Source organism: Mixophyes fleayi, chromosome 1 (genome assembly GCF_038048845.1).
Source record: "Mixophyes fleayi isolate aMixFle1 chromosome 1, aMixFle1.hap1, whole genome shotgun sequence".
NCBI lineage: Eukaryota > Metazoa > Chordata > Amphibia > Anura > Limnodynastidae > Mixophyes > Mixophyes fleayi.
In genome coordinates, this window is record NC_134402.1 from 268,571,357 (window position 1) to 268,586,484 (window position 15,128).

The following is a 15,128-nucleotide window of genomic DNA, read 5'->3' on the forward strand; positions in this document are numbered from 1 at the left end:
CAGATATCATAGATATCTGTTGCTTTACATTTTTTTTAAATAAATATCTATGAGGACTGCTATTTACCGCTATTTAATAAGGAATGAAAATGCATTTACACATACGGTAATGTACACCAGCTCAGGCTAGGACAGTGGTATGTTGGGTATCTGCCGTGATAAATCAGCCCAGTGCTGTTGTTTGCACATGTTAAGCTCTCCGATTAGCTCATTATTTCATTAGATATAATTACCTTTATCTCATTGTGGTGTCAGGGTGTGTTTTAATGTTTACATGTACATTGCAAATACATTTGATTAGGGTGTATATGTCATACGAGATTGTGATGCGGGCTGCTCTGTATTTTTCTTGTGTCTCCAGGGCAGGGTTAGTTGGGTTGGCTCAGTGTCACACACAGATGTGACTCTTTACCCTGCAAACTTACACCGTGACGGCTGAGGAGGAGGAAAGGAAAAGCATAAAAAAGGGGGGAAAAAAAATTAGAAACACACATTCTTCCAAACCCACATTCACACACAGACACAGGAGCTGAGAAGCCACAGACAGCATCTTAGGGCAAAACTTTATCCAGAGTAGCCAAGTTTTGAACGCTTAACATTTCTTTCTTTGTACTGTCAGTATTCCAGGGCTTATTTCCCTCCCACCGCCTTGTGCATGGAGCAGTGTCTGGACTAGCTGTGCTGATAAGGAAGACACAGCAGAGAGGGCAATCTTAGCAAAGACTTCAAATTCTCACTACTGTCCCAATGTGTCAGCCCCCCTCCCCAATTCATAAACTAAGCAGGATCACTGTATCTCTTATTTAGAGGGGTAAATCACATTTAGGGACTCCAATGTTGAATCATAAAAAAAGATAACGAGTGTCTTTGTGCCTTTTACACAGCATAAACTGTTCTTCCAGTGAAAAGGAGGGACAAAAATTTGTCTAGAGCTGTGCTGCTTCAGATCCTTTTTAAGTCACATTAGGTAGAGTAAATATACAAGCAGAGGGGATTACTGTGCTTCCCTCCCATCCTTTGCTTCATACTCCCCTCTCTCTCTCTCTTTCTCTCTGCCCTGATGCAGTTGGATGTCTTCAACTTTTCCTCAACTTTTTTTTTTTGGGCAGAATTAAACCCTGCCTTCCTCACCGATATATTTGGCTTTAACATAGTTGCTGAATGAACAAAATACCTGAAGATAAGTGACAATTTTGCCCAAGAAGAAAAAGAGGATCTGAGAGTTTACTGACAGGAGAAAAGTTGGGACAGATACTGACAAACTCTTCCTGCCTCAGCTACCGTGAAGAAATCAAACACAGGAGTTTTGTGAAAGTCAGAAGGAACATGCAGTCATGGTAAGCAACTCCCTCACGATAACATGGGGAATGCATTATTGATTTATCTCACTGACTGCGCTTTATACACATATATTGTGCAGACAATTCCAGCATATGCATTTTATGTGACTATTAATATATTGAATGTGTGCAATTGCTTTTTTTTAATATTAATAAATCTCTCTGTATTGGCTGCAGGGAACAATGACATGGGCAAATCAAAATATATCACAGGGGGAGGGGGCAATTATTTCTGAATGCAGTAGAAATATATAGATCATATGTAGACTGATTGTAGCGTTTCTATTATATACGTGCTGGCTATTAATAATGATGCTGCCTATTGCACTATACCGATAAGTCGTGGCAGCTGCGAAACTTGTTCCAGAATTGTCCCTAACTTGTTCTGCTACTTCAGGTATAGATTACAGGATGTGAAATAGGCAGATATCACAGTCTATACTTTTTAGAACAACAAACTATGTATTTATATGAAAATATAAACTTCCACATTTTTTCCGCTTATGTCTGAGAAATAATAGTGAACATATGGCTTAATATTTTCCATACATTTGTTGGTCATTTGCAATGATGTGCTCCAGGTTTTGCTTTCTTGCTCCTAGAGTTTCATACACAAGCCGGCAAGTGGCAGCACATTTTAGGAAGTGAAGTTAACTGTCTCTGGCAGTGCTGGCTTATTTGTTTATTTATCACTTACTTTTGCAGAAAGCGCTGCCCTACTGCCCCAGTGATTATCACAGCCAGTGCTCAGTGCCCTGTTTACAATATTCCTTGCTTCTTCGTGTAGAATGCAGCATGGGGCTGAGATGGAGGATGGGTTCTCCTCTCACCTCGTCTAAGTGGCAAAGGCCAGATATAAAGGCTTGGATTTTTTTGTGTGTGTGTGCCTCCCTGCTCTCCTTAATGTGACATGTCTTGTTCCAATGATCAAAGGCTCGGGTGGAGTGTGGGAGATAGGCCTGTCAAAAATGCAAGCAACAAAACATAGAGAGAGAGAGAAAGAAACAACCCAAACACAGTGGTGGCAGCAATGCTGACAGAAATTAAAGTGGTTTTGAAAGCAGCATGAGATTTATGATAGTTTCCATTTAACCCCAGAGTTAAGCTGTTGTAAAACTTGATGGACAATAGGCATCATAAAATAATTGGCTGCTCCACTGGGATAAGGTGACAGAAAAATACACAGACATGTAGGGAAGATGTTTACAAATATATTCTACTGAAAGGACAAGGGAGTTAAGTCTACAGGTCACTTAAGAATATTTACTGTAAACCCGGTCATCTTGTTTGTAGAAAGAGTGTGTGCTACCTAGGTATTCTGTGCAGTATGTGAATTTGAGAGAAAGTCACTGAAATATTCCCATTTTATTTGTTCATTATACATTAGTAATATATGGGGGGAAATTATTTTATGTGTATTTTTACTTCAAGGTTATTTAGATTGTGTTTGATTTTTAGCATGTAAAATGTAACACGCATTCTCACATTTCCAGTTTACCAATGAGTTCACATTGTCTTTGCAGTAACTAAAAAACAATCAGCTTCAGAATGGTCGGGATACTTAATCTATATACTGTAACTATATGAAACTAAAGCACACCCCCGTGCTCTGCTCAGTAGAGCTCCAACGTGAGACCTCCAGCATGCCTAAATAATTGCCTGTAAAAAGGCTATAGATTTTACACATATCCGTGTCACTAAGAACACAAACTCTGTCACACAGCATTTGTAGTTACAGCGCTTGCTAGTGTTTTCAGAGTTTACATAGCTCAATAAGTCTGCTATGCCAGGGCCCAATCTTTATTTAGTTAAGGAATGTTATATCAGAGGTGGATGTTTAATTTAACTAGAAAACATTAGCCATGGTAGCAGTTATGTCCACTGCGAGGAAAAAAAGCTACAGTATAATGAAGCAGTGTTGTAGACAGAAAACATGCGTGTGTGCCTGAGTGCGTGTATATGGCATGCATGAATGCAAATGTATTTTATATGTGAATGTGCATTAAGATTAAACGTGAAATTGATTTATTTTTTAATTTGGTTTTAATTAGCTAGTTTAAATGTTCACACAATAACTTTTAAACAGCAAAAGAGACAGTTAAAAAAAAAAAGTTTTAAAAACCTTTAAAATAATTTTGCAGATCTTTATAGGGGATATAGCACAATGGAAGGTTAACGGTTGCTAGGAAAAGGATATAGTTTATTTCAATGGCTATTACACTGCCCGTTACCGTTATGAGCTCACTTTCTTTTAAACTATTTTCAAACATGTCTGCCCCAAAAGAAAAACATTCTTCAAATTGAACTGGTTCATCATGGTGTAAATATTTTTTGTTATATATTCAAGAGCTGTTGCCATTTTTTTAAATGTCCTCTAGTCAGATGATTTGGGATTAAAACACAATCATAAAAAAAAAAGCTGTAGAAATGAATAAAGTAAATATTTGACTTTTTTAATTCCCATAGTTTTAGCGCTTGTAGATAAACATTTCATAAGATAGAAACAACAGCATCTGCTGTAGTATACGCCTGTTTGAAAAGTATAGAGCTGAATTGTAACTTTGAAAGCCTGTTTTAGTGTGTTAGATTATTTTCTCTGTGCTTTACATAACATTTTGTCTTAATCCTTCTCTCTGTCAGAGATGTTTCATGGTTGTGCAATTGCTGTAGTGAAGAATGCCAATTTGCATTCCAGGAGTGTCATTTGATTACTTTTATCTGCTCTGCTCCAAGTCTATCTGGACCTCTCATTTCATCTTACCATGTCACTAGTAGATGTTGTGTCCTCTTTTTGAGAAGAAAAAAAAAACAGGTTAAAACAAGAAAGAAAAAGTACTTTCATGTTTCTGCCTTAGTCCCTCTGTAACTTGTCAGCAGCAGGGTACGATGCACTAGGGCCTAGAACACTGGAACAGAGGAGAGTTATGCAGTTCAATAAGCCTATGGATAGGTACAATATAACATCCCCAGACAGACTATTTAATGAAGAACAGGTCTGCAGAGTTCCCTGCTCTGTGACCTGGTGATGTCCCTACAGTTTTCTCATTTGATCTTTCCTAGTGAATGATCTTTTTTTTTTTTTCTTCCCCTTGATTTTTTTTTAAACTTCCAAGTTAGTCCTCAAGAGACAGAAATGACCAGAGCAACCTGGTATGCATTAGAAAGTAAAGAATGTTGACATAAACTACGAAAGCCATACATATGCTTGTTTTACCTGGAGCATTCTAGTTTGAAGTATAATTTAGCAAACGGTATGGCAGAACATTAAAGTAAGGGTTAAACACCTATTATATGTCAGTGAAGCGGAGGTGTGCACACTTGTACAGTCACTGTTTTGTCAACAATGAAGCTTTTGTAGAGATGAGGTGACGTGCTAAGTACCAGCTGCATGTTGTATCTTGTACTGTATTATGGATAACATATTTGGAAACTTATCTTAAAGTTACCAAGAAAGGATTAAACAATACATGCATACAATTTTGGAAGATGCTAAAAATCTATTTCTCATAGTAAAACAGACATCATTTGTGTCTTTGTCCACAATGTGTTACAAGGTGTATTACGTTTCCAAATAATATAGAATAGAGAAATGACGAGAACTGCCTGATTATAATATAATTACTTTACATTATATGATTTTAAATGTACCGAGTCAAGCTACCCTTACATATAATGATCTATAGTATATATTTTAGACACACATACCCACAAATTTTTTTTATTATTGTTATTTATTAATGCATGTATATACATTATTAGCTAGAGGCATTTCAAAGATTCATAGATATTGTTTCATAGATTGTATGTTTAATAAAGCGTATGTTTTATAGATTGTTAGTGATACCAGGTGGTGATGGCTAAGTACATTTAAATGAGACTTATTTATGTTTTGACACTTTTAGGTCTTGTATTACAGTTCATAATTCAGTCATTACTAAAATAAGAGTTATTTATACTGTGTTATAAAGTAACTTTCTTTGCTAACATGCATTTCAGAAATACTTCTCCATTAACTAATATGCATGAGCGAGGAGCTAGCACTGCCCATTGTTATGTAATTTATTTATTTTTGGATATAAACAGAAATCAGTGCCGTGACAGTAAACACAAAAATAGCAGTTCATCTAATGTATGCTGTCACAAATCATTTTCTGCATATGCTTATGCATTTAGGTTATATTGGAATTCATTTGTTTCTTTATATTATAGGTGTGTATTTCTCGACATTGTCTTAAAAAAAAATGCAGCCGGTCCTCCCCCCACATATATTATATCTGGTCCGCCATCTTGCCTGTCCTTTCATTGTCATTTTCTCATAAATTTATGGTGTTAATATATGTTTGTAAATTTCCATAGCAACACCATTGCTGGGACAACGCCGGTAGATCAACATGCTATCTAACTAATTTCTACATATAATAATTGTTATTACCATACCTTATGTATATAGCACCAACACAGCACTTTACTGATGGTGTTTAACCGTTTGTATCAGTACTTGTATTTCCTAATGTGAAGCTACCCTGCCAATGCCTGAGATTCCTAGATGCCATACATTTCCATCACTGTCTTTAAACCAAACACAAATCTTAATCCTTTCCCTTGGGTGTTGTTGGGTGTGTAGGGGATTAAAAAAGTTTAATCCAAACAAATTTCATTAATACAGTGCTATTCTGATATTCCTTTTTTTTTTACCAGGTTCTCATATTTAATAAAAGGTGCAAAGAGAAGAGCATCTTGTAACTCGAGAAAACATAAACAAATAAAATAGGTCTTTGTTCCCCCTTTTTCACTCTCATCCCCTCAGAATAGCAGACGATGGAATGCTGAGAAACTCTCTTTTCTGGTATACAAGGCTTCTGCTTCCCTGTTGCAACTTTATGGTATTCGTCATTAATATATGCAGAGAAGCGCTCTCTTTGGACGTCTTTAAAAATATATCATACATTTTCTGCAGAATAATGTGACTTGTAGTACTTAAGGTAATTTCCTAATAGATTTATTTTTCTCGTAATGTCTCGTAATGTCTATATTTATTAAAATAATGCTGAAAACAGGACTGCCCTATAGAAAATTGCTAACCAACTTTGGCGCTGGAATAGATTGTACATAGCCATTGTTCTTTTGTTCCTTTTTCATTATATGTACATGCATTTTATTTACATCATCATCTTATTGTATTGTTCTTTGCATTTTAATATAATCTGTTTAGCAAAAGGTTTAATATGTGCATGATAGCAAATGATTTGCTATTCATAATGAAAACAGATTGCTTTTCCAGAGTCAAGGTCAGGCTGGCAACCAGAGAATGTTTTTGTGATACAAATTTTGAATGAATTGTACAAATTCTTTCAACCAGATGCAGAGACAGCAAATAATTCCACTGTCGTATTTCCAGGAGCCCAAATATGAGGCTTTTTGTTTATCACTCACAGGTCCTCAAGAGTTTTAAGAACTGGAAGGAAGAACGGCTTGTGAATGATAAATTGCATTCTCCTCTCAGTATCTTTTTTTTTTTTTTTTTTTTTTTAATGAAAATGAAACCTCAAGGATTATTCCTCACTGCACAGTGCAAGTGATTTATATTAAAAAATTCTTCCTCCCCAATAAATAGGAGGAGATGGCTGTGCCATCCTGCACAATCCCTGGTTTGGTTTAATCAAATGATAATCATTACATTACAAAGTTTAATAATTGGGTTACCATTCTGTCTTAATTGATTCATATGTTTTTTGCACCTGCAAGAGAGTTAAGAGGGGACCGACAATGATGAAAGTGAAACTAAAGGCAAGGATTCTGTCTGGCCTTGATGCACTGATCACAGCTGTTCCAGCATAACATTGCAGAAACATTGTAGACAATAATTCTTCATGTGTAGATAAAAACTGCAATTTGATGTCTTCCCGTTCTATTCTTCTTGATTTCGGTGAAAAAAAAGTCAAATTGCAACTGTACTTTTTATACTTGGGAGTCCAATACTTTTATTATTATCATCATATTTAATTTAGAAGCAACTTATTCAAAAGTTCTGAATAAATCTACAAAGTTTTCTTTAATGGAGTGTAGTAATCTAATACAGTCTACTGATGGCATAGGTTAGTTCATGACAGTGGTCAACCTGTATAAGAATAAGAACACTGTAACTAAATAACTGATAAGATAACATGACTGCATGTATGTTTAAAAATGAATGAAACTGTAGAATTTACACTTGATAATTCTTCATGTGAAATTATATTTTAATGGCAATCGGCTCTGCAAATTCTGTGGAGCCATATAAATAAATTAAGAAGATGATGATGATGATGATGATGACGATAACCTAGATACCAAAGAAAAACAGCACATTGCAAACATGGTGGAAATATAGCAATAATTATACTTCATTTGCAGATTTTTTTCTTATAGATATACACATGTAAGTGAGCCTCCTAATTAATAGCGGACCATATTGTTATTAAACATATGTAGTAAAGAAAATGCATGTCTGTGTGTTTCTAATCAATAGTCATTAGAAGCATTTCTAACTAGAATATAGATGTTAAGCAATGTACACTAGATGCCTGCATCTGGTTTTTCCCAAAGGAGTGATGCCTAACCAATTAACCAACTGGCATGGTTGACTTAGTGGTTAGCACTTCTGCCTCACAGCACTGGAGTCATGAGTTCAATTCCCGACCATGGCCTTATCTGTGTGGAGTTCGTATGTTCGCCCAGTGTTTGTGTGGGTTTCCTCCAGGTGCTCTGGTTTCCTTCCACACTCCAAAAACATACTAGTAGGTTAATTGGCTGCTATAAAATTGACCCAAGTCTCTGTGTCTGTCTGTCTGCCTGAGTGTGTGTGTGTGTGTTAGGGAATTTAGACTGTAAGCTCCAATGGGGCAGGGACTGATGTGAATGAGTTCTCTGTACAGCGCTGCGGAATTAGTGGCACTATATAAATAAATGGTGATGATGATGATGTGTGGAAAGTGCCCCCGGACTGCGCTTACACATTCCCAGTTACTTCTGGACTATTATCCTGTTTTCACCTCCACATGTTTTTAATACAATTTTTATTTACTTTGTGCACATACATTATTTGGTTATCCTTAGGACAGCGTTTCCCAACTCCAGCCCTTACACCCCCTAACAGTCAAGATATTCAAGCATGGTTATTGTTAAAACTTGGTCTCTTAGGGAGGCTTGAGTTGGGAGTGACTGGTTACCCACCAGTGTTAGGAAAACGCCAGTTACACCCATATAGGAAGCACAGGATTGAAATAATTAGAAGTATAAATTAAATTGTCAGGAAGACATCCGGTGACATTTTGCATGTATTTGGCCTGGGCAAAAACTAGAGTCAGGGATTTTTACCCTTCCGCGCATTTCTACAGCCCATGTATTTATGAGCGTATGGTTGGCAAAATATAAATAAAAAATAAAATAATGCTAATCATAATTAGTTGCTTAGTATCTCATGCGGTCGCTAAGGCTATCTGGTAAGCTATCATCCTGTTCCTTTGTAAGAGAAAGACTGCTGTTATTTTGCAGCTCCTCTGAGAATAAAAATAATGGTAAAAATCACAGACAGAATTCTTAAAAGTTCAATGGAAAACTGCAGGGCAAATGCATTGTGTTCACATAAGTACATTGACAACCATAATACTCAAAACTCCATTTATTTATAGCAACATGCTTAATTTCCATGTTGTCCTCTGATTAGTGATGCCCCTTCTGTAAGCTATATATTAGATATAATTGTGGACCTGTATATTGTACTATATTACCAAAGGTTATGAAGGATTGTGGAATCATGTGACCACTCCTGTATGATCACATGATCACAACACATTTAAGATTCTGAAGAAGCATTTTTGGCCCACAGGAAGGATGTGGCTCTATACACGTCATGAGGGAGTCAAGTGATTTAAGGATCTCTAAGAATTCATTAGATGCTTAGAGCTCAGTCCTTTTTTTTCTTTTTGTCCTTTTTTTCTTTCTGTATCTTGTGCTTATGTACGTTCTTTACAAACATTGTGCAAATGACACTTAAATTAACCTTTCATGGTTTACATAAGGAAAACATGGAAACAGTTACATTGAGGACTCGTTCACATTTATCCCCATATTTTTCGTCTGGTAATGCCTGTAAAACGCATTAAAAATAGGATGAATACTTTCTTATGAGCTCGTTCCCACTACTACATTCTAACATTCTAATGTTGTTTTTAAAATTTTAGAATGCAGATTATTTCTCATGTGTTAGCAGACACTACTAGTACAATAGATTACATTAGTAAAAGCACAATGCTTCAAAAGCGCATTGAAGACACATTAAAGCGCAAAATTAAAGTAGACATTAGTGTTCCTGTGTTTTTACCCATTTTCCCAGCGTTTTTTGTGAAGGAACCTCAAATCATTCCTCTACTCAATATATGTTTCCTGTTAACTGATTTTCATGTCTTTTTTACTAGGTTTCCACTTATTCGTTGCCAATATTTCTTTATAAAAATGTCCTTTTTTCCTCTTTCCCGCAAAGGTTGCACTGAACATTGTAAAATATGTTACCAGCCCTTTTTTTAAAACAAGTAACTCTGACAAACATTTCTTTAAAAGAAAATAAATCTCCTTTGCGATTCAGTTCTCAGTTCTCTGGTTAAATGTTTGGAGTAGATATACTTAGTTACAATATGCTCCAAATTGTAAAATAGCTATGAGAATTACATTAAGTAGGAGATATGAAGCAAACAGGATCCGAAGAAAGTTTTTTTTCTTAAATGCATAGCTAAAATAATCATAAGGTTTATCATTAGGGTTTTTTTCACTTTTAATGTAAATGACTCATTTCCATTGCTGAGAAAAAAAAAATAATTCTGTTATTAAAACATTAAAACAACATAATCTCAATGAATATCATATTTTATTCTTCACATATATGTAAATTAATTTAGCCAAATACACAACTGTTGTCCTCTAATATTTTGCTTTCTGATGATGAAATATTTCCTTGTGTGTGTTTTTATATTAGAAAAAAATAAACTTTTAAAAGGGAGTCATTTTTATATAATTTTCCAATTTATTAAAGTATATTTTTATGCTGAAGCTATTTTAGGCTCGTGCCAATCCCTACTGTTGCTAATAGATAGACCGTTGGTAACAGTTGGAGTAAGTCATACTTGCCAACTTTGGCAAGATGAAATGCGGAAGATTGGGGGGAAGTTGGCATGTGGGGGCAACTATGGAGTGGAGTAAGTGGTTTGGAGAAGTGGTGAGAGGTAGTGGTGTAATCGTAGAGGTCCACATGTTCTTTTGATCGAAGGTCCCACATTTGGTGAGCTTTCCCTGGCAAAATAGTGTTGCTGTCAATAATTGACACAATAACTACATAACTACAATCAACTTCCTAATATATGTTATCTTATCATATATTAACTTGACATTTTTATAAGGGGTGGTGGGGCATTCTCTGGAGTGGCTCTGGTTCCTGTTACCATACATATTTTTTGAAGACACTTCGGGGCTGATTCATTAAGGAAAGGTAAGTAAAAAATTGAGTAAGTAGTCTCCTGGACAAAACCATGTTGCAATGCAAGATGTGCAAATAGTTTTCTATTTTGCACATTGGTTAAATACTGTCTGCTTTTCATGTAGCACACAAATATCAACTTTAAATTTCAGTGTACAAATAAGCTATCAAGTATTTGTGTGCTACATGATAAAACAGACAGTATTTAACTTATGTGCAAAATAGAAAACTATTTGCACCCCTTGCATTGTAACATAGTTTTGTACAAGAGACTACTTACTCAATTTTTTTACTTAACTTTCCTTAATGAATCAGGCCCTTCAGGAGCTGATAAGGTTGCCTGTACATGACAAATTGCTTTCAGACTCCAAGCTAACTACAGTACATACAGTATTTTCAAATATCTGCATATTTGTGAAAATGACATGAATTTTCATAAGTAAACTATGTATGTTTTCATTTTAGTTTATATTAAATATATTTTAGTTCTGCATAGAATGTTTGCCCGAAAATGTTTTCTGAAAAAGATGGCAGAAAAGTATCTGGTGGACTTTTCCACTAGCCAAAAAGCTGATGATATTAAAGCAAAACCAAACTGACCAAACAAAATCTGCACAATATCTGCACAGAGAGGTTTTAAACAATGCCGTACTGCCACATGCAAAAAAAAAAGGCTCATTACGTTTTTAATAAAAATAAACCCGCCTGTGGGGAAGTCACAAAATTGAACTAAATAACTTACCGGATTTCTCCCTTTCCCCACTGTACAATAGCAGTTATTATGTACCTAGCTAGTAACAGGCTCCACTTGTAAGATATTGGAACCTATGTTAAAGTCAGCTCTAATTGAATTTAGTACTTTCAAAGCAAGGTTCTTGTCTGTGGGCACTTGTAAATATCAATCTTCGAATCTGGTTACATTACAAAGCTCCAGAATTGAGGGAGTTTGATGTTGTTTCTCCAGTTGCTTAGAGACTTACAAACTGAATTACACGTAACTAATTCCTTAACCATATTTTGTTTTAATATTACATAGAAACCAACTGCTTTTCAGAGTTGCACATTGTTTGGGAAAGTAGTTATATATGATAACATGCCTATTTGTAAAAAATGGTTAATTGCTAAATCGTGAAAACGTGTTGGCATTTTACTAACCATTATTAAATAGTTGCCCACTCTATCTTAATTAAACAGGCATTTGGCTGCAGAACAGGGTTGTGAACAGATGACCAATGAGCATTGTCCATGAGTGCTGTTCCTCATTGAACCTCTAGCTCCCATCCGCTCCTAGTTTTTAGAAAGATTACAGAAACAGAAAGACATAAGTAACTGGTGCTGGCCTTTTTTTTCTTAGGATTACACCACTGTATTCCCATAGACTTGATTACTGTCCAGTGTTACACTTTAAAGAGCAGAGCAGTCAGTTTCCCCGGTGGTCTAGGAGGAAGTGGGGCAGTACGTGTCTGAAAACGCTACTGCACATGCGCGAACGTGTTCGAACCCGCAACTGCACATGCGCAAACTGTGCAAACAGGAAGTTTGTAGGTGGTGATTAGGCTCGACAGGGGGCATGGCTTAATATGTCCCTCTTTCGGCACTTCAAAAGTTGGGAGGTATACAGTCTGCCAGTCACAGATAATGCTTACATTCTGTCTGCTTTTGGTTGGCTGAACAGGAACTGAACTCCAACCCCAAAGAAAATAATAGGAGTGGTGGCAAAGCAACACTACGCTATTGTGGATCTGTTCCAGCATAGAAATGAATATTAAATCTCAATCATCTAACTGTTTTTCAGCCACTTTCGACTGTCTAAAACCAGTGATGTTACTTTTGAAGAGTTCCCTGGCGATTTTAGTGGGGGGAAAAAACATAAAATTAATGATTTAAAATATTTTAAAAAAAATTAACTTTTTAAAAATAAAAAAATGCTTTATTTACAACCGTATTGTTTCCTTTTATTATCTTCTGCCATTGCCATCCTGAGATTGCAGTAGTGGAAGGAAAATTGCAGTGGTACATGTACCGACAGTCCTTGTATAAATAGGGTTCCTCATGCTTTGCATGGGGAAACTCACTGGAGGAAGCAGGCAAATCTCTTCAACGGATGGAGCAATCGCCTTTCATAGATAGGGAGAAGCTCTCTGTTGAAAACACCCTTTCACTGGAAATAGTTGTTAAATAAATGGGCTCCTTGATGCTGCATTGAAGATACCAATTTACAGTTTTGTATAATAAGGAGGTGTATAAAAATGTTTGCAAATCGTTGTATTATCAGTTAGAAGATATTAATTTTAATTATATGTTTCAGTGAACTGTGTTTATGTCTAATTTCTGTGGATAGATTAGATAGATAGATAGATAGATAGATAGATAGATAGATAGATAGATAAATAGATAGAGTGGTGGGCAAGAAGTGGCACACCGAGCCATCACATGTGCCCCCAACTACTTTATTGTCAGATTTGTTTGTTATAGCTTGTAACACTTGTTTAAAATGCTTGTTGATATGTTATTACAGATAGCGGTCTCTATCATCAAATGTATTATATTAACTTATTAAAGAGATGTAAGGTAATGTGCTGCCCTTTGGAAGTTAGAGGGTCACACCATGCTGGCCTGTAGTGTATCATGTTGCCCATCACTCTGCTCTATCTTTATATGCCTTGTATATACAGCATTATTTGTAAGATATCTACCTGACAAAGGGGCCATATTATGCCAGTTATTTTCTGTTAGATAGCAAAAAGCATTGGTTGCCAGACTTTTGGACTCTATGATCTTCTCTAAAAGGTAGAAAATATTTTGCGACCTATCTTAGTACATAACTTTAGATTTATTGGGTTTCATTAGGCAATGAAAAATAAGATAACATCAAATGAAGCTTGGTGTGTTTACTTTGGATGCCAGGGACGGCCCATGAGGCCCAAGGCGGCAGGTGGGCCGCAGTTGAGAGCAACGTTAATATAAACTAACCATTACTCCCCATTTGTTGTGGGACTACGAGTTCTAGCGACCTTAGCTGGCCATGATGGGACTTGTATTTCCACAGAAGCTGCAGAGTGTATCTCTGATTTACAGTACCTAAAATTTACATAAAAATAAATTAAATATTGCGCTAAAGTATATATTGAATTGAGTGCCTCGTTAGCAAAAAGTTATTGATCTTTACCTAACTAAATTTACCTACATTTCTTGGACAAATTTGTAGAACAAATCAACAGTTGGTTGTATCAAGTAATGTTATAGGATTAATATCAGTAGTGTCTAGATAACATGCATAATAATTAATACGTATCTGTCTACATATAGATAATTATGCTCTATAATATATCCAGCCACATAATGGAGTACCCATTAATGTACATTCCTGTAGAAAGAGACCCTAATGGATAGCCTGTAAATATATTCCAATGTATAATTAGCTATCTGCAACTTTATTAGTACATTTGCATCCTTTTTTTACACGGCAACTAAACCCAAAAAATGTGCTGATTGTGTAGAGATTAAATACAGTGATCCCCACAGCCCACACTGTAAAGTCAATCATCAAACGTATGCCGAGAGGGGTGAAAAGCTTGTTAAAAAAGAGAAAACAGTTTTCATGCTGATGATGATGACAGCCATAGTCGGTATTTAACTTTTAACTCTATATCATCATCATCATCATCATCATTTATTTATATAGCGCCACTAATTCCGCAGCACTGTACAGAGAACTCATTCACATCAGTCCCTGCCCCATTGGAGCTTACAGTCTAAATTCCCTAATAAAGACACACACTCGCACAGACACAGACAGGCAAAGAGGGAGATAGACAGAGACTAGGGTCAATTTTTGATAGCAGCCAATTAACCTACTAGTATGTTTTTGGAGTGTGGAAGGAAACCGGAGCACCCAGAGGAAACCCATGCAAACACAGGGAGAACATACAAACTCCACACAGATAAGGCCATGGTTGGGATTCAAACTCATGACCCTAGTGCTGTAAGGCAGGAGTGCTAACCACTAGGCCACTGTGCTGCCCTATATCAGGTCCTAACTATAAAACTGAGCAAACAGCATATAGATATGTTACAGTTACTATGAGTTTTTTTTAAATAGATTCTCTTATATTAAAGTCAGCTTATAGCTGGGTATTTCCACCCATTTTGTCCTACTGTCTCTCACCATCCTTCCCTCTAGAATGTAAGCTCTCGTGGGCTGGGCCCTCTCTACCTATTGTCCTATGTCTGTCTACTGTCTGACTCCTTTGTACGTCCTGTTACGTATTTTGCTGCAC

General features: G+C 36.1%; 1 protein-coding gene across 2 annotated transcripts in view; it reads left to right on the top strand.

The window, feature by feature from the left end:
- The first annotated feature begins 831 nt into the window (after positions 1-831).
- The window catches only part of BNC2 (basonuclin zinc finger protein 2), a 453,763-nt gene continuing 439,466 nt past the window's right edge, over positions 832-15,128 (top strand). For both annotated transcript variants that reach the window (XM_075210871.1, XM_075210873.1), the window contains exon 1: positions 832-1,337. In XM_075210871.1, coding sequence (XP_075066972.1) covers positions 1,335-1,337 — 3 coding nt within the window. In that variant the 5' untranslated portion in view covers positions 832-1,334. The remainder of the gene's footprint in view (positions 1,338-15,128) is intronic.